Source organism: Oreochromis niloticus, linkage group LG2 (assembly GCF_001858045.2).
Source record: "Oreochromis niloticus isolate F11D_XX linkage group LG2, O_niloticus_UMD_NMBU, whole genome shotgun sequence".
Lineage (NCBI taxonomy): Eukaryota > Metazoa > Chordata > Actinopteri > Cichliformes > Cichlidae > Oreochromis > Oreochromis niloticus.
In genome coordinates, this window is record NC_031966.2 from 17,460,506 (window position 1) to 17,482,424 (window position 21,919).

Consider the following 21,919-nt stretch of genomic DNA (forward strand, 5'->3'; position numbering starts at 1 on the left):
TGTGACAAGACTCGTCACCCTGTACACGTAAACTTTCGTAACAGCCGTATCCATTTGAGGGTGTGTTTAAGCGTTTGTTTTCAGTAAGGTGAGGTCAACGTGAATACAGCAGGTCTGTCGCATGGTTGGAAATGTTCATTTCGTCTTTTGCACATGTTCATTTTTAATTTTCATTCCACATGATGATGTTTCAAACATTTCAAAGCCTGGTATACTTGGCTTTTATTTGTGCAATACATATGCGCGTACAAAGCTTGTTTAGACATGCAAAGATGTTTACACATTCAACAAATATTTCACAAAATTCACTAAATACATACAAACTCAATCCAGTGCTCTTTAATAAAATGTACACAATTGAAATGCTACTCTATAGGAATGTACTTATGGATTGGAAAGGATAGTATAATCAGTGAGCAACAGTGATATTCACAGTACACATATTCACATTTCAGAGGACTTCGCTGTGCTGTTACTTTCACTGATTGTGTTATCTTTCCAGGGGCATCTGAAGATACGACTCTGTGGGCTTCTGAGTGAACTGTCGATGTTTTGTGCTGATACATTATTCGGAGTCCTACTGGAGTTCATACAGCAGATCCTGAACAGTCAGCGCCAGCTCCTGAAAGTTGGGTCTCTCCTCTGCTTTCTGAAAGAAAAAGCAAAGGAAAACTCTAAGATTAGGGCCAATATTCAATGTCAACTCAACCGAGAGTCGCAATAAAATATGAAAATTCACTTACATCAAGCCAGCAGCTTGACATAATGCTGTAAACTCTTTCGTTGGCCAACTGGGGGCGAAAGAGGCGCAGGCCCCGGGACACTTGGTCCACTATTTCCGTGTTGTTGAGGCGCTCATAAGGAAGCCGTCCCAGAGTGTACACCTCCCACATTAAAACCCCTAATGGATTATATAAATGGTTAGAATTTAAAATCTTTATGCTTTTATGCAATTTGAGCAGACAAAACAAAATATGGAGGGACCAAACTCCCAAAATAAAATATAGAGGTTAAAAATAGATATCAACAAAACAATAAAACATTACATGCATAAAAATATTTTTTTTAAATGAAGGTATTAATGCATTAATTGTAATATAAATTCCCGATGTATGTATTTAGTTTTCCATTTAACTATTTAATTAAAATTTTAAAGAATAATTTTGTTAGCACATTTATTTTCCCTATGTATTCACCAAAACTGTTTTTTATACAGTAGAGTAATGAATTAACCTATTAAGTCATTTGCACCTTTATTTTTTTAATACTGAAGTTTCTGTGTCCACTCACTCTGAAGTACATCAATAAAACAATAAAAATATATACAGTATGTATTACTTACCATATGCCCAGATGTCAGACTTACTGCTGAATTTGCAGTAAAGAAGGACTTCGGGTGGCGACCAGCGGACAGGGAACTTTGAGCCAACCGAGCTTGTGTATTCATCATCTAAAACATACCTGGAAGGTTTGGAGGAAGAGGATTTTAATATTATGCTGATGATGTACCAGCGTGTCTTGTTCTTTTTGCAACTTATGTAAAGTGTTTTACCTTGATAGCCCAAAGTCAGTCACTTTGACAGTGCCATTTCCATCTACTAAACAGTTCCTGGCAGCCTGGAGATAAAACAAACAACACTTTTGGTTCAGGAATAATCATTAAACCTTCAGCGTTATCTTTGGATAGCAAACAGGACAGCAGTGGGATTTTTCTTTTTTAAGCTTTGACACAGTGGATCATTGTCTCTCACCAGGTCTCTGTGGATGTACTGGTGTGCCTCGAGGTAGGCCATGCCCTCAGCGACATCTTTACACATCTCTAGCAGCTGGATGCTTGTTGGGTGCTGCTTCAGGCCCTCCTTGAGGTATGTGAGGAGGCAGCCGTTTGCAAGGTACTCAGTCACTATATAAATAGGCCTTTGTTTGGTGCACACGCCGTAGAGCTGGACCAGGTTCTCATGGCGAAGCTTCCTTGTTTGAGCAAAAAGAAGAAGGAACTTAAGCACTGTGAGCTGGGTTTCCTCAAAGACATTATAGGAACTACCATTCCCAATATGACAGATCAGTTTTATGAGTCTTGTGCACAAACAGACTCATCTTATAGTGAGTTAGATATTCAGCTATTATCATTTAGTTGTGCTTACATCATGATTTTTGCTTCTTCTATGAAATCATCTTCTGACATGGAGCCCTCTTTAATCATTTTAATGGCCACATCATGCTGTCCCTGCCACTTCCCATACTTCACCACTCCAAATTGTCCAGATCCCAACTCCTTGATGAAGGTGAGGTAGCGTGGGTCAATCTCCCACACACCTATGTCGAACAAGAGAGATTGTGCTCTTTTAGCATGCAACAACCTCATTAAAATAACTGCTTGACACGGTGTATATATCTTTTTAGCGCTGCTGCTGAGAGATGAATGAGATACCACTCTTGGTTACCATAAACACTAGAAAAAGTTTTTCTTTTATCAAACTAAAAACCAGGTGATCGGGTGCACAGACAGAAAAACATTTTTAATCTTCTGATCTAATGCTATGCACAAAAATGTAATAACTTTGCCAAATATACTAATAGCACAAAACACTGTTAAAACAACAATCAGTATCTTACATGTTAGCTTTTATACACTCTCTGAAAGCTGTTATGATAAAAAAGAATACATTCATAATCCAAAAAAGCAGGTGTAATTAAATTTCATCTGCAGTTCAAGTGCTGTCATAATCTTACCATAACCAAGGCCTGCTGTGGATGGGGGCCGTGCCCGGTTAGATACGATGTGTTTCAGTCTGCTAACCATGCCTAGTGGGGGAGATAACAAAGCCACATTACCTATTAAGATAGTCATTTTTGATAGGATGACTGGAGTATGGATTGTAAGGACGAACTAATTCATTGAGCTTTGAGATGTGAGTGAAAGGGCTACAGAAGACGTTAAAAAAGGAAAATAAAAAGTGTTTTCGCATTAAAAAGCAACTGTAAATTTAAGTTAAATAAAGTGGAAATTAATAATAAAAAAGAATAATTAAACCCACAAAATGTCCAATGCCCCCCCTAACCCCCACTCAAACTTGCTTATGACTCATTTCCTTTTTCCTGTTACCGTAACCAAATTTGAAAATGAGTTTATTGTGTAACAAATACCACAGTATTAAAGCTGAGACTATGTATCCATATGACCCGGGCAGTTATATTGACCTGCTGCGTTGTGCTGGTGATAGTTGATGAGCTCTGCGATGGTGTTAAAATTATGCTTTTCTGCCAAGTAATACTGGCTCTGCGGGGTGGTGCAGATGTTATAATGTCGGCAGCTTCCAACAGCTTCCCTGAAGAGAGAAGAGTAACACGAGTAGATTTAGTCCGCACGTTTTCACTGGAACCACCGAACAGGAATCATTTATCATATATGCATAATTAGGTAAAATCTCCTCAGTGTTCTGAACAGGGTAGCTCAGTCTTGGAATTAAAAAAAAGTACCGCAGACACATTAGTCCTAGTTTTGCATAAGTCATTTACATCTCTCTCCCTCTGCGGGCCACTGTTTCCTCTTTCATTACAAACAGTTCTTCTTTTCATGCGTTCACACATGACTGGAGCTAGTGGATACACTATATAAATGGTAGCAGTGTTTAACACCACTAAGCTTACTCACCCGCCACCCTTTGTGAGCAGAGACACAGTGTATTTCCCAGCCTTGCTGGAGTCCCGTACCAAGAAGCCTCCATCTTTGTTCTGATTACAACAACATATTTCATAAGTTTTGACTTAAATACAGTCCGGAAACATATTTTTAAGTGGAGCAACATGTCACATCTACATTTTTAAGTACATTGGTAATGACAGTCATAGGTTTACCTCAGCCTTTAACAGTTTTTCTGCTTGACTACGGTTCATATTCTTGCAATACCAGCTGTCAATAAAAAAATAAACAATTTTTAATTCTTCCTGAATGTTGTTGTATTAGTCCAACAATAAGAAATGAATTCGAGTGCAGATAAGGAACAAAGAATGAATTAGGTTAAAAAGAATAAAATTTATAACTATATGTGACATTAATACACCTATTTAGGGGCAAAGCAATAACACTGATACTCACTCGAATCTTTCTAGCCCATCTTCAGCTTCTACAACATAATTGCTTGGTATATAACCCTCTTTCCTGGAAAAGAAAAGAACATCAACAGATGGCACATGCAAAATGTGAGCTTTTGCTGGACCTTAAAATATTTGTTAACACAAGCAGATTCTAACTTTTACAAATCATTCAAGTGAATCATGTATTATATAAGTTCATTTCTACTCGTTATGCAAAATTTATGAACTAACGAGCCGTGTAGCCCCGGAAGCCACTTTTTGAACGTTCTCTTATATGAATGATCTTTAATCTGTGTGCTTCAAAATCATCACTGATTATCTGTCTTTATCATTATAGCGCTTGTAGTTGGTTTACTTTAGCTTCCATTGTAAGTTTCCAGGGTAAACTGATTGCGCTTGATTTATGATTTGTGTGATGGGCTACGTGCGGCCACACTCTTCTTACGAGACACTTTTTGGGTCACCTCCAGTCAGCTTACCCATATTTGTCTCGAGCTCTCCACCAGTTTGCATCGGACTTTTCCAGGATGGTGTACTCCTCATCCTTCCTTAGCTCCAGGTCTTGTGTTGTCATGGGTGTGTAATTGTACTCAGCTACAACTGTCATGCCTGCAGAGGAAGCTGGTGGGTCAGGAGGCTGTGGAGGTAAAGGACGAGTAGGCTTTTTCTGGAAAAAAAAAAAAGATTGCTTTTTTTCATATAGAAGAAAACAGTGTGTACTTGGTGAATGTTCATCTCAAAGTCCTAGGTCTATACCTCTCCTGGGGTTGGAGGAAGCGGCTTCCTTGTTGACCTTCGAGATAGCTGTGATGTCACTCCTGTAAAGGCATTATTTGATATATTAATTCAAAAGTTTAGGACCTGATCATTTTAGACTTTAAACTAAGGGGAGTCTAATTCTCACCATTCTTACTATCGAGCACTTTGCAACCCATGGCCTGTTTAACTTCCTGGTGGCAGCACAACCACACCCCATCAACCCAGAAGCACGGATGGTACTTCTGCATCAGATCACTGTTGAAGCGCACCACTGTACACGCATATGATCACAGAGTTTTTCAGATACACAAGATATGGTCATGTTCATGAAAGATGATAAGAGATACTGTGACGGCGTGAGAGAATATACATGCACGCTTACATTCTTTGAGCTTCTTTATCCACTCAGCCCGGATGTCTTCAGTCTTAGAAAATATATACAGTGGCCCTTCATCATAAATGACCTATGGAAAAATCCACAGCGGAGCAAGACGGCAATTTTCAGTATTTTTTTATTTATTTTTTTCAAGTTTGGTATTGCAGAATAGATGGCTGCAAGTGTGGCAAAAGTCTCTTCAAATGCGTTCACAGAAATTCAACACATGAACCCACAAAGTGTTACTTTGCTTTTTCTTTAATTAAGACATGTTTAGCTTGAACTTTTACTATTTATGGCAACATTGGCACTAAAAGCCCCTAGCTCATCTGAGTGTGAGAGGAAGTTTCACTTCTTAACAATTAACTTTCACAGTGTTAACTATTGGAGCACTGAACAGTCCCTGGAGAGCCTCACTTATGCTGCTGTGTGCTGCTTGTACGTGTTTTTTTTTAATACAAAGTGTTTGTTGTTGTTCTTTTTCTGCAGCTCTATTCTTATACAATCTTCCTGTTATGTGTTCTGGCCCGAAGCTAAACAAGAGAAGAGATAGCAGTGAAAGCAAGCAAAGTGTATATTTTATATAAAGTTTAATCAGGTACAAAGCATTTGCATTTGACTCTTGTTTATAACTTCAGTAATGAAAATTGGATTGAAAAATATCTACCTGGAATGGATACATGCGCTCTTGTGGGGCATTGGGCTCTGGCTGGACTGTCTCTACACACTTGATCTTCTCTAGGTCAACTGACCCTTTCAGACCTTTTCGCTTCTGCTTAACAGAAGAGGAAACAGTCAGGTAAGTCCAAGATAAAGACCCAAGTGTTTATTTAGTGGCTCAAGGTTGCCAGCCAACATTAATATGAAACAAACCTTTCTTCAGTTCTATATACATACCGCTTTGTCTGTGTCAAAGTCATAGTAGAATATTTTTTCTGCTGTGAGAACAAACAATCTCTCTTTGTAGTTTAAAGGTGAGGTCTTCTTCTTCTGTTGAGATCTTTTAATGAAGACTTGTTCCAGTATAGAGTCTGACATGATTCAATCAGGATTCAGCTACACTGGAACAAGTGACAAATGGATACGTTTAAAAAGACTAATCATGGCGTAACACAGGGCTTCTCCACTAAACAGCATGTTCTCACCCCGACTATAACAGCATCCGTAATTCTGCTGAGAGCTGTGACTGGCTCACCCATTGTGACTGTGCTCAGCATTATAATAAAGCCTCATGTTTTGCTGAACTTTACACTTATTCAGTGTTTTCATTTCCTTTGAAAAGCGTTTTAAAGAATGTAATACCTACCCACTGTTCATAGAGTTGGAGCAGTGCCACTACAACAGGTGAGAGTGGAGATCTGGAAAGAGATGAACAGGCATGCAGTGTTAGCGCATATCATTGTGTGATTAGGTGTAGTTTGCATAAGCCCTGCTTTTCCTGACAGCAACATCCTCGGTTTCCAACATTTGCCTCTGTGGCACATCTGTTTCTCTTAGCTGTTACATCCTGGTCATCTGGATACAGTATTTAACTCGTCTTTGCCTTTGGAATGAATATCAAGTGCCTGATTTGTTGATCCAGAAACCTGGCTCAATACAGTAGTATAGTTCTTTCATTTTATATAACTATACAGTCTAGACATGATCCATTTTATTTCTAAATAAAATTTGTTTGCTGGCAAACATATCATGTAATATATCACTCTTACTATCAGAAGGCTTCCTTCCCCTCGGGCACATTTCTACATTTTACCACGCACATAAGATAAGTAGGCAAATGAAAAAGGCTCTCTTTTTGCTTTATGGCAGTGTAGTGTGTCTTGTTTGCAGCACCTCCTAACCACCAGCGCTGAAATGAAACTTGCACCTCCAAAACAAGACACATTGATAGAATCTGAGTGAAGGGGAGCATACAATAATTTCTCTTTGTGGAAATTAGTAACATAGCAACATTAACAGCCTGATATTTTAGGGGAAATAAAGATAGCTGAAACTTAATTCAGCATAAATAGTGTTGCAGTGACGGTACACGCAGAAAATCACGACAACTGATGGAAACAAAGCTGAAAGATATTGATGTTGATGATAGGTTGGGAAGCAAAGTCTTCTTTGGTTCTGACCAATGCAGAACTAAAACTAAAATCTCACCAAATGACCAGAAGAAAAGCCAAGGTATTCCCATCACCACATTGTTCTAAAAGTGCAACAAAAGTGCACCAATGCAGGGAAGTTATTTGTTACCGGTTACCGCTCAAATGTGAACTATCAAATTCTCAGACTCACCCTCGTTACACGGCCGAATGCTCACTGTGTGTCAGTTTCTGTCAGATGTGTGCGCACTTCAACTCAGCCTATTTTCAGCTTAGAGAGAGAGAGAGAGAGAGAGAGAGAGAGAGAACTTCCTTCTATCATCTCAACTGTAACTGTAGCACTACGAGAAGCTTCTGTTGCTCTCTGCTAACGAAGTCTGACATTTCTTCACACTCGAGTGACACTACCTGCTGGTGTTGTTTGTGCCTTCATGAGCAGACAGAGGTGTTCCCTATTCTGTGAAACATTGTTTACTCATTCCTCATTTAACACGACCCGTGTTTTCTCACATCACTAACTCGAGTGAAGGTCAATAAACTCTGAGGGCGCACGCCCAAAACCGTGATATGTGCCTCTAAATAAGTGAAGCCTTTTGACTGAACTGTGCAGCTACTAATGCATCATGGCTACTCAGAGATTTTTTTTTTTTTTTTTGCCTTTTCTGCTGGGAGTTGACTCATGGTGGCTGACACAGACAAAGTCATAGGGAAGTTGCATCAGTATTGCGTTGCAATATGAAGAGAGAAGAAACCCTGTGGCCTGCACCTCTTCTTACCTGACAGTATCTCTTTTTTAAATGTTGCTGTGCATGATTTGGACATTTGAAAAGCATGTAATCTACCAGTTTTTGCAGGTTCCGTTTGTAATTTATTCTTCTGTGTGTGACCTGGACTGTATAATCTAAAACAGGCCAAATGTGTCACTACACCCTCTGTGCGAAAGGCAATTAAGTAGCAAATAAATCATTATAAATTATCATTATTGGCATTATTGTTTTTTTATTCTAAAGTGCACAAGTTTTGACTGCGTGATGTCTGATGTGAATGACACAGCAGACACAAGCTTATCATGAAAGACTAATGTTAACAGGAACCTGTAAAGATGCTGTGTTTCCTGATGTTTCCTGGTAGATAAGTGCTATGTGCAATAAAATGCGCACTTGTGTATGAGTGTTTGCGTGTGTCTCTGTGTGAGCATACGTAACAAAGAAAGAAAAAAAAGTGAGTAATGTCACAAGACTGATTCTAACCGCAAAGAATACTCAGGCATATTAAAATACCACATAAGTTTAACATTGTGGTAACTTGTGAGAACTATTTGTCAGAATACGAGAATTTCCCATGATGCACATGTAAGTATTAAAAATGATAATACAATCTATGACAGTTCAATCCAAGCTATCTGCCATGAAGAGTCAGTAACTGTGTGAAAGTACAACCTGATTAGTGATAGTGATTTGCTATACATTGAACCACTTTTCTGCTACAAAGAAAGCACTTTGATAAATAATGTCAGTGTATGCACATAAAGGATTATCAGCACTCTGTCAGCGCACAACAGTACATTTATGTCCAGAAAACATTCAAAACTTTATAAATCTTTAGACTTTAAGCTGAAAATGTCACTTGTGGACTCATAATTTCATTGGTTATTTCACAGGATTTGCATACAAACGAAATTACATTGGTTTTCAGTTGAGTACTTGCACTAATCTATGCTACTTTTGGCCTCGGCCTTTCAGATGAAGTGTACTCAAAGGTTGCTTCTCTCATTTATAGTTCTGTGAACAAAGTGCGACTAAAAATACCTCCTTTAGAAACAAGTGCTGCTTACCCAGATGTCGAAAAATGACACACATCAGACAACTGCAGATGCTGAGGCTTGAAGAGTGGCATGGACCTTTGCCTCAGTAGCTGGCTTTCCATAAAATGTGTGTTGGTCTGTGATGCAAGAAGCTTAAAACACACCCACAGAGAGGAATCGACAGGGCTTACTTCCCCTTTTTCTTGCTGCTAATTTTCATATCAGCCTTCTGGACAGTTTTGTTGATAAGTGGAAGCGGGCTAAACATTAATGTGAGGCCATATTTGGTTGTTACATATAGTTACACTGTAACCTGAGGGGATTTCTTAGTTTCTCACCTGCTTATTATGTTGTTAAAAGATATTTCAAAATGATAACTTCTGCAGGAATTAAAGCCTACTCACTGTGAGTAAAACGTATAGCTTGTGTTTTAGTATATTACTGAGGCACTGAGTTTTGTCAGGTTTATGCTGTGGACTCCATGGCTGTCACTCTCCTTAAAACTTGGGGTGTTTGCAGTCTTTTTATGGTTTTGGCTTCTTTGCATCTCCGGCCGCTAGGGGGCAGACCTCTCTACGGCTGAGGTCGACTACGGCGACTTTAAGAACTGCTTCCGGCCTCCTTCTTCCTCTTTCCCTCTGCATCGGGTTGCAGCCATGGTATGCTACCATTACACCTAAAACAAATCTAACTCAATCCTGCCGATTAAAGTACAATTTCTGTATTTGATACACCCGGTTATGTTGATAATGTCACGATGTGCGTAACGATGGCGGTATTGGCCATCTTTGGTGTATTTAACGTTGTGATATTGATGGATGCTATCTTGGTGGAGAAACGTCACTTGGTTTTTCTACTCCAACCGGCCTTTCTGTCAGAAGCGAAAAAAACAAAACAAGCTAAACATTAAAATCAATTAACAGCTATGTCAAAAAGTGTTTTGCTTTGTAAAAAGTGTTGGAGCATCACTTGTTTACGCTGTTTTCTTTAAAATAGCGATGCTAACGTGTTAGCTTGCCCCAACACTGCCGGCCACAGTTTAAATGATAAACTCGGTGCTTCTGTGTATTAAGGTCAATTTCGAAAATGATTTAACAAAACTCTTTATAGCTGTGCGCTTTATTTTTGATAAGTGTTGTGAGTTTTATGGCTTGGGCCTGTTGGACGTGGCTAGTTAGTCCGCGTTGTGGTATTTTGTGTATACTGCACGTCTGCTCAAATGTTATTCTCTGTGTTGTGCAGGTGAACGTCCCGAAAACCCGCAGGACCTTCTGCAAGAAGTGCAAGAAGCACCAGCCCCACAAAGTTACCCAGTACAAGAAGGGGAAGGATTCTCTTTATGTACAGGGTGAATATGTTTGTCCTGTATTTAAGGGATGCACTGGTGTCTAACGCCAAAAAAGTGTCTGTATATAAAATATTGACCTGTGATCTGTCAAACACATCTTTTGTAAGTGATATCAAGTCACTATGAGCCAGAAAGAACGTTCCTGTCACAAAATACAAGCAGTTACAAGTTTATTTTTCAGTAGATTTGAGCAAGAGTGTAGAACAAATTGCACCAAATTTAACAGCATCTCTATAAATATATTTTAGGTAGCCAAAAAGGACTGGCTTGATGACGTGTAAAACACAGGGTACAGCTAAGTGTACATATGACAAAGAGTCATAGGGATTCTTGGAAAACAGGTCATTTCTTTATTTTATATATAACTCCGTAAATTCTGCTTACTACATCTACCTACTAATATAAGCAAAGATATAATATATATAATGTCACATATTTTGATAAATCAATCAGATTAGTGTCTTAGCACTTAATATATCTGCAATCTTTTTCCTGTCACAGAAGGGAAATTGGCCCATATTTGCAGACATTTTACAATCTTTTGTTTTGAACCCATGCATCAGTGCATCCTTGCTTTATTTTATTAATTGTTCAAGTATGTGTTGACTAAACTCTAAATGTTTTTCAGGTAAGAGAAGATACGACAGAAAGCAGAGTGGGTATGGTGGTCAATCTAAGCCGATTTTCCGAAAAAAGGTAATCATCGCTTTCTCATTCAGTGCTGTAATAAAAGTGCGTCCTTTTCCAGATTTATATTTTTCTGCTAATTTTGTCACACTTTAAAGTTTGAGATCATCGTCATACTAATTTTTAATATTATAAAAAAATAACCCAAGTAATTAGAAAGCACAGTTTTTACTTTGCCCTGTGTGAAATCATGATTTAAGTGTAATTAGCCACATTTTTGGGGTAGTTGAGTTAAATTTCAATAGCCTCTCCCAGGCGTGAATACTGCCATATCTGTTGATATGAAGAAGTCACTTACTTCAATGTGTTGTAGAGGTTTTAAGTTTTTAAAAATATCAAAAAGCAGCACATCACGCCACAATCTAAGGGAGTCAAGAAACGATGACAAACAAGACATTGATGTTATTAGTGCGAAAAGGGTTGCAATGCATTTCTTTGGCTTTGGAAAGGTGGAGAGAGCCATGATCCACAAATGGAGAAAACTTGGGGACAGTAACGAACCTTCTCAGCAGTGGCTAGCCTATCCAAATTACTCTTAAGGGCACATCTATGGCTCATCAAAGAGGTCACAAAAGATCCCAGAATAACATCTAAAAAACTTCAGGCCTCACTTGCCTCAGTTAAGATCAGAGTTCAAGGTTCAACAGTGTGAAGAGAGTTGGGAAAAATGGCGTCCATGGGAGAGTTTAAAGGTACAAACCATTACTGACCAAATGGTTTCACATTTGTCCCCCCCAAAAACCATCTTGCTTAACTCCAAGACAGAAATATTCTGTGGACTGCCGAGAAAAGAGTTGAAATTTTTGGAAAATGTAAATAATGTTACATCTGGCATAAAACATACAGCATTTGATAAATACATAACAATCGAACATGGTGGCAGACGTGTGATGGTCAGAGGCTGTTTTGCCGCTTTAATTGATGGAAATATGAATTCTGCTCTCTGCCAGAAAATCCTAAAGAAAAAATGTCCAGCCGTCTGTTTGTGCCCTTATGTGTAAGTGCCCTCGGGTTATGCTGCAGGACTGATCCAAAGCACAACAGCAAGCCCTACTCAGATTATCTTTATCTAGTGTTAAAATGCTAAGGTGTGACAAGTTCACAGGAAAAAAATGATTATGAAAAGGGTAAATACTTTCTCACAGCATTGTACTGTTGGATTGATTGTGTTGAGATATGTGAGGGGAAATGACACTCACTGAAATACTGTCACACAGGCTAAGACTACAAAGAAGATTGTGTTGAGGCTCGAGTGTGTGGAGCCCAACTGCAGATCCAAGAGAATGCTGGCCATCAAGAGATGTAAGCACTTCGAGTTGGGTGGTGACAAGAAGAGAAAGGTAAGACTCACATATGTCCCTGGTATTGTAAAGGTTAAAGTTCACTATTCTTTACAACATATTCTTTATATTAACTTTATTTCAGTAGTACTTTTCAGAGTGGGTTTAATCTCTGCTAAAGCTACAGTTTGGTGTCAGAATCATCCCACAGAAATCTGTTATCAAAATATTCTGACTTCTCATATTTGTAGGTAATTATCTTGTTACACATTTAAAATTTAATAACCTCATGTTTATAACCCACTATTAGTTTTTCATGTGACATATTGACATCTGTTGTGTTAATCATGATAAATTACGGAAGTAACGCGGTGACAGCATGATAAAAATGCACAATTTGCATATCAGCTGGTTTTTCACCTAAACATGGATTTCCTGTTCAGAAAAAATAGTTTGTATAAAGCTGTTGTTACACATGCACTGTAGCCTTGCACGCTAAAGATGGATATTGCTAGATATCCAAAGAAGGTGCACGAGAATGCAAATGCCAGATGCAGTTGGATCGGATATGTAATTATCTTGAGCCTATTCACTCTCTAGTCATCCCGTTTCCTGTCAAAATTGTTCGTTCTGGCAATTGTTTAATTTTTCACATGTACATATAAAAATGTGGATTTTAGAATATTTGTCGAAGCTTCTGCCTAGGCAACACTCTTCAAGAGGTGGGAAAAATACCCCCAACAGTTTTTTCCAGTAGTTTGAAAGCGTCTGACACATGCTCTGTGTGTTAGACGAGGGAAAGGGCCACCTCTGACCGTGTCCCGACTCGATTCTGCCCACCCTTTTCCGATGTAATTAGTGAGAAACGGCTTTTGAAATTGAGTTGTGAAAGAGGCATGGCCACATGAGTAAATGCGTCTGCGTGCATTTCACACGCTATAGCAACACAATCGCATTAGGAAATGTTTGTTTGCTGGACTTGATAAATATGCAGCCCATCGTGGATTTTAACTGGAGCATATTTTGCTTTCAGTGACAGATTGTTTTTCTTTTTGTTGTTTTTTGTGGTTAGTGGTAAATTGTATTTGTTTTGATGAGATGGTGACTCTGGGTTGGGTGTTGATTTATTGTGGTGGTTAAAATACGATGCATGAGTTGATCTCATTATATATACTGTCAATACAGTTATAGTTTATTTATTTTTACAAGGTTTGCTGTTGAGCTTCTCCTTTTCTTTATTTTTTCTTAAACATCAATTATTTTTTCTTCCTTCAATACAAGCTCTAATTCATGATTCTCAAATTCATGATTGGCTACCTTTTATTTCAGTTTCAAATCGCAACAACAGTTTCCTCAAGGTGCTTTGGCTCCTGTGTCCCCATGACTCAGTATTCATCTGTTGGGTTACCTCATTAATCAGACTTTACATTTACTCTATTTAATAGCTGCTTACTGTCTTCCTCATCAACAGAACAAAGGTTAAGTCATATCCACTCTGTCTGCATATGTGGCAATACTTTACAACAGGCTGGTAAAGCTGATGAATGTGAAGATACTGGGTTTTATTTAGTCTTAATCAACTACAGTACAAAAGTCAGAATTTAATTATAAATTCATGGCAATCACCAATGTAAATTAATCCAAATATAAGTTGCACATTCTCACAAATGTTTTCCCTCTGTTTTCTTACAGGGCCAGGTCATCCAGTTCTAAACTGTGGTCCAGTCTTATGAATGAAGTTGTCACTATTTTCAATAAATGGATCCAAACATACTTTTGAGTTTTTGAGTTTAATCCTTTTTTCCTTTTTTTCCTTGTACAAAAAATTCAAGCTTTCTCTTATGGTAATTTAACCTTTCAGTAGTCTAGACAGTTAACAGCAAGTGTCTAATTTATTGGATATAAATGGGACCAATGAAGTGTAATCCATTTCCAGGCTGCTTTAAGCTACCATTTTAATTCACTAAGATTTACACAAGATAAACACCCAAAACTTATTCAGCTTCAATTTTTTCCCAGACAATTTAGATATTGTACACGTCTCGAGTGCGTTTAACCACCTGAGGACTACAAAATGGTGTGCTTTCGTCTGACAAATGTACCCTGCCAGTTCAGCTTGTGAAGCCTTCTGAAATCGCTGCTGATGGGAGTGACAGTCAACAGAGCTGTGCCTGAAGGGTTGACAGATACAATTATTTTGCTCTGCTGAGTCTGAACTCCCATCTCCTTGTACTGAGGCAGGATCTGTGTGACGTTGCACTGTGGGCCACAGATCTTCCAACCGGGGGCAGCCCCAATGTTGAACCCTCGAGGACCGCCAGTCTCCAGTTTGTTCAGCACAGCAATAGCCAGGCGGTTCTTCGACAGCGGCTTCTCCCACACTTCAAAATCGTTCCCCTGTAGAAAAAGGGAAGTCTTACTGGTTTATATCTTCATCTGCCATTACCCACACTGATCATTTGTAATGAATGCTATAAAGAGCCTGTCAGGCTGATCACAAACCATGTAGCATTTCTAAACAGCGACTACAGGCTACCATAAATACTCTGAGCTGCCATTGCAGAAGGAGATCATACTGAGTCACACACCCACCTTGGCAGTGCGATATCCCTGCTTGCCCATTGAATCTTGGCTGATGTCTATAATGCGTTTGTTCTGCAGGAGCTCCTTGGAGCGAGGACAAATGTCTCTGAGATCATTGGACATGAGTAGAGGAGATGCCATGATGGCCCATAACGCCATCTGAGACTCTTGCTGGTCGTGACTCAGGCCAAAGTTCCCAATTACAAGCTAGAGAAGTAAAGTAATTCAATATGTAAATTCATAAGCAAATCAGGCTTAGTGATGATGCTACAGTGTGTCCACAACCTACTAAAAAATGTCTAAATACAATAGTAAGTATGAGGAGATTTAGATTAATCAACATCTTGGGGAATTTTGATTAGCATTAGATAAAAAGAAGCACGTTCATGATAGTAAAACCACTTATGTCCAAGGCCTTCAGTAGAACAAAGTACCATATCGGGGTCATTCCAGCCTCCAGGTCCAGCTGCAGGGACGATGATGTCCTGATGAGCAGCAGTCCAGTCCAAGATGGATTTGACGGAGCTCCACGAGTCGAACACGTCATCAAAGTTGCGCCAGTGATTACAAGTCTCACGGATAGCTGTGTAGTTAGGCTGGAAGTACAGAAATGCTCTTTATTTTGAGTATACTCCATTATTTTTGCAGCATCTTCTAAAAAAAACAAGTTAACCATTAAAACAAGTTCTCACCTGTTTTAAAGGCCACTCGTACAACGGCCACTCACAAGAGTACAGGATAGGCCGTCCAGTGTTGTTCAGTGCTTTTGACATGTTTATGTAGCCTTAAACAGAGAAAATATTTAGTAGTTAACCCTTTAAACACCTTAACTGGTAAATAAAATAATGTTTAGGAAAGAAATTTGACCTCCTGTATAGATGGAGAGTACATGTTTGTGTGCGTGTATATTTTTATATATACTTTATATTTGATATATATTTTTGTAAGCAGCTGGATAGCGTAGTGATAAGACTACACGCCTTTAGAGTTGGAGTCGCAAGTTCGATTCCTGCATGGAGCGTATGTATCCAGAAAGGGTCCTAGGCTAGACACCTCATGCTAACCAAGCCTACAGCAGAAAGGGAAATTTAGGACTGAAACAAAAACATAATGGTGGGCAAGAGACGAAAAGAGGTTACATGAAACAACTAGTAGTGTTCGGAAAAAATGACTGCTCTCACAGCTAGAGATTGACGAGGTACAACACACATGCTACGGCAAGGGGGAGCCAGGACGCCAGGTCAGGGGGGGAGATATCATCACCCTCACCCGAGAAGAAGATTGTAGCCAGTTACCAAGACTATGTGAAGTACCCTCAGAAGATCTACTGATGTGAATGCAGCACTATAGACGATACCTACTGCCACCATTACCGAGACTAACTAAGCAATACTCCACACACACAGAGAGGTTGATGGTTTGATGGTTACCGCACCAGGCGAAGTGGCAAGTGGCTGCGTAAAGATGCAGGTGCACATAACAGCAGGCATGGAACGCCATAACCAAGTGGCCAGCAAAGTATACAGAAACATCTGTGCCAAATATGGCGTGGACAGTCCTGAGGCCAAAATGGGAGATGCCGAGGAGAGACCCGAGTTTTGTTTTTTTTTTGTTCGTTCGTTCGTTCATATATGTCTGTATGTTTAGCTGTATTTATAAATCTGAAATAAACCTAAATAAAAACTCACCCTCTCCCAGCAAAGCCCGATTCATGAAGCAACCATCAAATTTGAGCAGATCAACATCCCAGTCAGCAAAAGTCTGAGCATCTTTCTCGTAGTAACCCAGGCTCCCAGGATATCCAGCACAGGTTTTGTCCCCCACATCTGCGTAGATACCCAGCTTCAGGCCCTTAGAGTGAATCTAAAAGCATAAAAAAATATATTAAAGATTTGTTGATTCATCTCAGTGAATGACATCCATTTTCTTTCACTTGTCCAATTCAAGGTCAGTTGGGTCTTCGAGCCCATCTGAGCAACCATGCCAATGTGCATGCTGGAAAAAGCATGTACCATATCCCTTTAAGGGGTAAATAGTAAATGGACTGACACTTATTCAACCAGTCACACGACTATTTCATACACTCCCACTGCCGATGAAGGCATCAGGGGCAACTTGGGGTTCAGCATTTTGCCTAAGGATACTTAGACATACAGACTGGAGTAGCCAGGGATCGAACCACTGTCTGTCCTATTGGTAGATGACCTGCTCTATCTCCTGAGCCACAGCTGCACAGGGAAATTGCTAAAAAAGATGAAACCCCCCAAAAAGTAAACAGATCATCCCAAGGGGCTACTTTACTGAAACCCCCCCCCCCACAAACAAACCACTGATTCTGCTTACAAGCATAAACTTTCTGAGCAGGCAACATATTTCTTCCAGTAGGTGGCAATGTTGCACAGCTCTAAACTTGATTCTTTTAATACAGAACTCAAGTCTGCCTTAGTGGGCCTAAACATATTCCTTTCCTGCTGAACATTATATTTTAGCCATCTTTATACGTGAAGCCTTATACATCGAAATCCGCCTGGCATCATGGATTCCAGCTCCTTTCTATTGTTAGTCTCCTGCGAAGAGGGCCAACGGCAGCACTTTCCTACCCAAAACAATATGTGCTTGCACATCTTCCCTGGCTCCAGGTGCTATACTGGTAGGTAATTTGACAACCGATTCCACATCTGGTCCTTTCCTATTCATTATGTAAATACCTGCAGGTCAGCTTGAATGGGTATATAATGAATATGTAATCAGTTATTTCTAGAGATATTCAACCAGGGCTTCAAGAACTTTTTAACATTTGAAATTTTAGACACGTTGTACTGACATAATAATACTGCATAACATAAAATCACAGCGGCATGTTGAACATAAAATGGGTTTATCATTCTTTGAACTGTGTATATTATTCAAACTGCTGCCCCAAAGCTGGAAGCTACAATAAACGCAGTCATATCCTCTCACATAGTCTCATTTTGCTTCTCCCAGCTAGTAAAGTATTTCTCACTTTCACCGAGTCTCTCTGAAGCTCTTTCTGTTTGATGTCCATAGAGGAATTATGGCATTAATACTATATTCACATCCAGACTTTTCATTCCTCTTTCATAACTAATACTCACATAGTCGGCCAGTTTCTTGATGCCTCCTGGGAATCGTTTGGGGTCTGCCTGCAGGCGGCCCTGGGCATCACGCTGGTGGGAGGGCCAACAGTCATCGATGCAGACGTACTCGTAACCGGCCTCTTTCCAGCCCTCCTTCACCATCACATCTGCCATCTGCATGTACAGACGCTCACTGCCAAGACAACAGGAGGAGACAGGCGGGGCTGATAGTAGCAGTTAGAAGCCAGTGTACAATGTAATGTGTAGTGGAAATATGGCACACACCAATATTTAGAGATGAAGGAGATATTATAACAGTGAACAAAAGGTTTGCTCAGAGGTGAATAACATTGCGTTTTGTGAGGAAAAATATGCCAGGCACAAAAATGGAGGTATTAGTGAGGTTGAAAATAAAACAGAAACAAAACCATGTTTACATTATCTTTAATTCAAGAAAATATATATGTTAGATATGTTAACCTGTAATTATGACTTAACATATCATCATTATGAGAAAACCCTGAATGAACCCTGCGGTAGTGTTGTGCGAAACTGCAAATTTTGGTATCAATCCCATACCAAGTAAATACAAGGCCAATATTACAGATACCAAAAACAATACTAATGTTTTTCACCTATAACAGCATCTTATGTAGGGGAGAGCAGTGTGTCACTAGTACTGATCCAGTACCAATATCAGTGTAGGTATCGATATTGGCTTGATCTGCCCACTTCTACCCTGCACCATCAAGTACACCCGGGCCTAAAACAGACCTACTGTGATCACTTCCAGCTCCTCTAGAGCAGCTTTGCATGATTTTAATTGCAAAATAATGCTTACTTATCTTCTATTGAGCCAAATTGCTTATACTGAGCAATTAATTATTGCTCAGTATATGTATTGACATTTATTATTTGAAACTTTGTCTATTTTCAATGAGTAAAATGAGTTTTTCCTCATTTTTAAAGCCTTGTTTTGTATGTGCATCATTTCCCCCCAACCAATCTGGACCTTACATATTTCTCCACTAGACTTTAACAATAACTGACTTTTATGTTACAGCTTTTGCAAATTTTGCTTCCACAATACACAGTACTTGCTGACACCAATATCTCACACATCAACGTCCCCCAATGCCTGAATCCAGAGAACAAAGAAAGGCGAACTTAATCAGCTGTCAACGACTATTTCAATCACGTGATCCTGCTCTTATTCTTATGACAGCCTTTCATAACGAGTTCCTCTGTACTTCTATTAATACCAAACTTTCAAGGCAGATTAAACATATAATAAATGGTGAAGGCGTGCTTACTAGCTGCCACATGCATTTTCTTTCCTCTTTTATAATACCTGATTACCTGGGTAAATGCAAATGCCACTTCCTGTAATCAATGGTGAATTCTTTTACGTGAGGTTTTTAAATGCATTTAAGTGATATGTTCAGTTTTAAGAGAGTATGTAGGCTTGTGCTTTGATTTAGCGTACATACACGTCAGGATAACCGGATCACCTTCTTACCTGATGCAGTTATTTGGGTCCGTGTCACAGTCGATGTTACACATAAACCTCTCCCAGTGCAGCCAGCCCATGGTGGGTTTCAGCGCCAGCCCATTGTCCAGCGCCTCAGCGGCAGGACTCATTAAGCTGATAATTACGAGAAGACAGGCAGCTCTGCTCATTTTTGATTTTCAGCTCGACAATAGTTGTGCAGTGACCGGCAACAAACGACTGTAGTTGTTTCACTATTCATTTCCTCGTGCCAAAGCCAGCCAGCCCGCCTCCCCTGGATGAGTGACACAAAGCTGGACCAATTGAATTAAAATGCGTCTGTTACCGTCCAATGACGTTACTGGAAACCAGGAAGCGCCGGGGTTTAACGCAAAACTCAGGTGAAAAACATGAAAAGTCAGGTGACACCACGAGGCAGGTGATGGTCTTATGATTCACCCAAATACGAAAACATCGCCGCAACCACGTGATTAATTTCACACCTAATCTGGTAGATGGGGAAATAGTAAAGCTAGTGCACATTTATAAAACTAAATTGGCTATAAAAACATTTTTTTAATTGAAATAAAATAAATAAATAGAGTAAACTGAACAATAGGTAAATAATTTAATATTTTGAGGAGGCAGTGGTGCACATTGAAGTCGTAACTGCACTGTTGCTGCTCTGTCATCTGCTCATTCCTGTTTCTTTGTGTAAGGTGTGCCATCGCACCCACATGAGCTGCAGGTATGGCAGCCTTCTGACACCCTTTTCAAGTTATGTCAATACCAGCAAATAAAGTACTCTCCACCTCTATTGTAGTAATTTTACAAGTTCCACCCTAACACTGTTTACACCGCCTTTGTCTCCAGCAAAAGCTTTTAAAAATAAGCTTCCATCTGCCTGTCTGAGTACTCAGACAGGCATTTTACTTAAAGTATGCATTGCTTAGGACAGAATTTCAGTTTCCATCAGTATGCTTTAACAGAGATAAATGCATATGGGTAATTTAATGTAGTAGAGCACATTGCCATTTTTAAAAATCACAGTTAACTTCTATCATCATTACTGTCCTGCATGGCAAGAAATTTTTTATTTAAAGTTTTATTACTTTGAGGTTGATAGTTTTCAGTCCACTTAAGATCGAGTGGATTTGATCCATAAAGAAACGTATTCGAGTAAATTACCTTGTAGCAATAGTACACCTGTTATTGAATGACATGTGCATCATGTTTTCAGCAGCACATTGCTCTTTAAAAAAAGCATTTAGCAGTGGGAATAAGTAGTAAGTGAATGAGTATTAACCCCCAGAGTGAAAGTATGAAGATTTTATCCACTGCTTTGACTCCACCATGTCAAAACAGTGTGCTGCATCTAAGTCACAGGTGTCGAACTCCAGGCCTCGAGGGCTGGTGTCCTGCAGGTTTTAGATGTGTCCTTGATCCAACACAGATGATTTAAATGGCTAAATTACCTCCTCAACATGTCTTGAAGTTCTACAGAGGCCTGGTAATGAACTAATCATTTGATTCAGGTGTGCTGACCCAGGGTGAGATCTAAAACCTGCAGGACACCGGCCCTCGAGGCCTGGAGTTCGACACCCCTGATCTAAGTAGAAGCAACCCTCCAGAGACATAGCATGTTTTCTCCTTTGCATCTTTTTGGAGAAGGAGTTATACAGAGGCCAAAGGATTCCTCGAAGCTTTGCAAGAATACTTAAAGACCAAAAATCATCAAGGAGTGCTCACTGCCATGGAGTTTCTTCTACAGTCACCGGAGCTCAGTCCCACTGAACCATTATAGCAGGGGTGGGCAACATGTGGGCAACATGGGCAAAATGTTTTTATTAGGCAAGTAAAGGGTAAGTAAATTAATGCAGGGAAGCATCACCCTGTGCCCAAACTAAAGCCATGTTTTAATATAGGAGACACTCAAATTTAAATGAAAACCCTTCACCTGATACTTGCATTTTCTTTCCATCAGACACTAAGAACAAAAGAAGAAAAGGACCAATTTACCACATAGTTCCCCGAGGAGCCCGCCTAATCAAAAATGCCTCGCACAGCATCAGCAGTAATGCAGACTTTGTACATATCGACGTTGCTTCAAACTGTGTATTAGCTATGGATGCGAGACACTAATTTGTCTGCCGCTGACACTAAATGAATTACAGATAGCTTTCTTAATTTAGAGGTAAACGGACACCCTGGTACAGAATCCAATTAATCCTGGATGTTTTTATTTGTGAAATCGTCTCACACACGCAGAGAGAGCGATGAGTCTTGCATTAATCGTGCTACTTTGCT

At 39.5% G+C, this 21,919-nt stretch overlaps 3 protein-coding genes across 6 annotated transcripts; 1 reads left to right on the forward strand and 2 right to left on the reverse strand.

Annotated features, from left to right (window-relative positions):
- Positions 1-143: 143 nt before the first annotated feature.
- On the reverse strand, positions 144-9,288 carry btk (Bruton agammaglobulinemia tyrosine kinase). 4 transcript variants are annotated; one of them, XM_005467379.4, is made up of 20 exons: positions 9,158-9,288; positions 7,517-7,594; positions 6,540-6,591; positions 6,131-6,289; positions 5,901-6,005; positions 5,240-5,321; positions 5,003-5,128; positions 4,855-4,916; positions 4,578-4,765; positions 4,100-4,162; positions 3,859-3,913; positions 3,656-3,735; positions 3,202-3,329; positions 2,734-2,805; positions 2,145-2,316; positions 1,752-1,971; positions 1,553-1,617; positions 1,343-1,461; positions 744-901; positions 144-649 (listed from the first exon to the last, which is right to left on the reverse strand). In XM_005467379.4, exons 4-20 carry the CDS (start codon positions 6,269-6,271, stop codon positions 578-580), a joined length of 1,908 nt encoding a protein of 635 aa, XP_005467436.1. In that variant the 5' UTR covers positions 6,272-6,289; positions 6,540-6,591; positions 7,517-7,594; positions 9,158-9,288; the 3' UTR covers positions 144-577. The 4 variants fall into 4 exon arrangements, with proteins under 4 accessions (XP_005467436.1, XP_005467435.1, XP_005467437.1 ...); XM_005467378.4 differs by having other exon boundaries at positions 6,131-6,294; XM_005467380.4 differs by lacking the exon at positions 7,517-7,594 and having other exon boundaries at positions 6,131-6,294; positions 9,158-9,257.
- Positions 9,289-9,344: 56 nt separating this feature from the next.
- On the forward strand, positions 9,345-14,215 carry rpl36a (ribosomal protein L36A). Its single transcript, XM_003445190.4, has 6 exons — positions 9,345-9,399; positions 9,688-9,786; positions 10,370-10,475; positions 11,104-11,171; positions 12,380-12,502; positions 14,135-14,215. Exons 2-6 carry the CDS (start codon positions 9,784-9,786, stop codon positions 14,153-14,155), a joined length of 321 nt encoding a protein of 106 aa, XP_003445238.1. The 5' UTR covers positions 9,345-9,399; positions 9,688-9,783; the 3' UTR covers positions 14,156-14,215.
- Positions 13,951-19,922, reverse strand: gla (galactosidase, alpha). The gene is made up of 7 exons (XM_003445270.5): positions 19,643-19,922; positions 18,142-18,316; positions 16,714-16,888; positions 15,718-15,809; positions 15,460-15,621; positions 15,035-15,232; positions 13,951-14,839 (listed from the first exon to the last, which is right to left on the reverse strand). The coding sequence occupies exons 1-7, from the start codon at positions 19,801-19,803 to the stop codon at positions 14,510-14,512; spliced, it is 1,293 nt and encodes a 430-aa protein (XP_003445318.1). The 5' UTR covers positions 19,804-19,922; the 3' UTR covers positions 13,951-14,509.
- Between the last annotated feature and the right edge of the window lie 1,997 nt (positions 19,923-21,919).